Source organism: Myotis davidii, unplaced genomic scaffold (assembly GCF_000327345.1).
Source record: "Myotis davidii unplaced genomic scaffold, ASM32734v1 scaffold453, whole genome shotgun sequence".
NCBI lineage: Eukaryota > Metazoa > Chordata > Mammalia > Chiroptera > Vespertilionidae > Myotis > Myotis davidii.
The window spans coordinates 924,886-925,322 of NW_006285234.1; the positions used below are offsets into that span (position 1 = coordinate 924,886).

The 437-nt window shown below is 69.8% G+C and overlaps 1 protein-coding gene across 1 annotated transcript in view; it reads left to right on the forward strand.

Moving 5' to 3' along the window:
- Positions 1 to 431, forward strand: part of LOC102768582 (carbohydrate sulfotransferase 6) — a 9,328-nt gene extending 8,897 nt beyond the window's left edge. Inside the window, exon 3 of the mRNA XM_015558782.1 lies at positions 4 to 431. Coding sequence (XP_015414268.1) covers positions 4 to 429 — 426 coding nt within the window. The 3' untranslated portion in view covers positions 430 to 431. The remainder of the gene's footprint in view (positions 1 to 3) is intronic.
- Positions 432 to 437: the final 6 nt, after the last annotated feature.

Genomic DNA, 437 nt, shown 5'->3' on the forward strand with positions numbered 1-437 from the left:
GAGGCCGCCACCCGCCAGCCACCGCCCTTCTTGCGTGGCCGCTACCGCCTGGTGCGCTTCGAGGACCTGGCGCGAGCACCGCTGCCCGAGATCCGTGCACTGTACGCCTTCGCGGGCCTTAGCCTCACGCCGCAGCTGGAGGCCTGGATCCACAACATCACGCACGGGTCCGGGCCTGGCGCGCGCCGCGAAGCTTTCAAGACCACGTCCAGGGACGCACTCAACGTCTCGCAGGCCTGGCGCCACGCGCTGCCCTTCACCAAGATCCGCCGGGTGCAGGAGCTGTGTGCCGGCGCGCTGCAGCTGCTGGGATACCGACCCGTGTTTTCCGAGGAAGAGCAGCGTGACCTGGCCCTGGACCTGGTGCTACCGCGCGGCCCGGGCAGCTTCAGCTGGGCATCGTCCACCAATGCGCACCCTGGGCCTTAGTGGCAGGG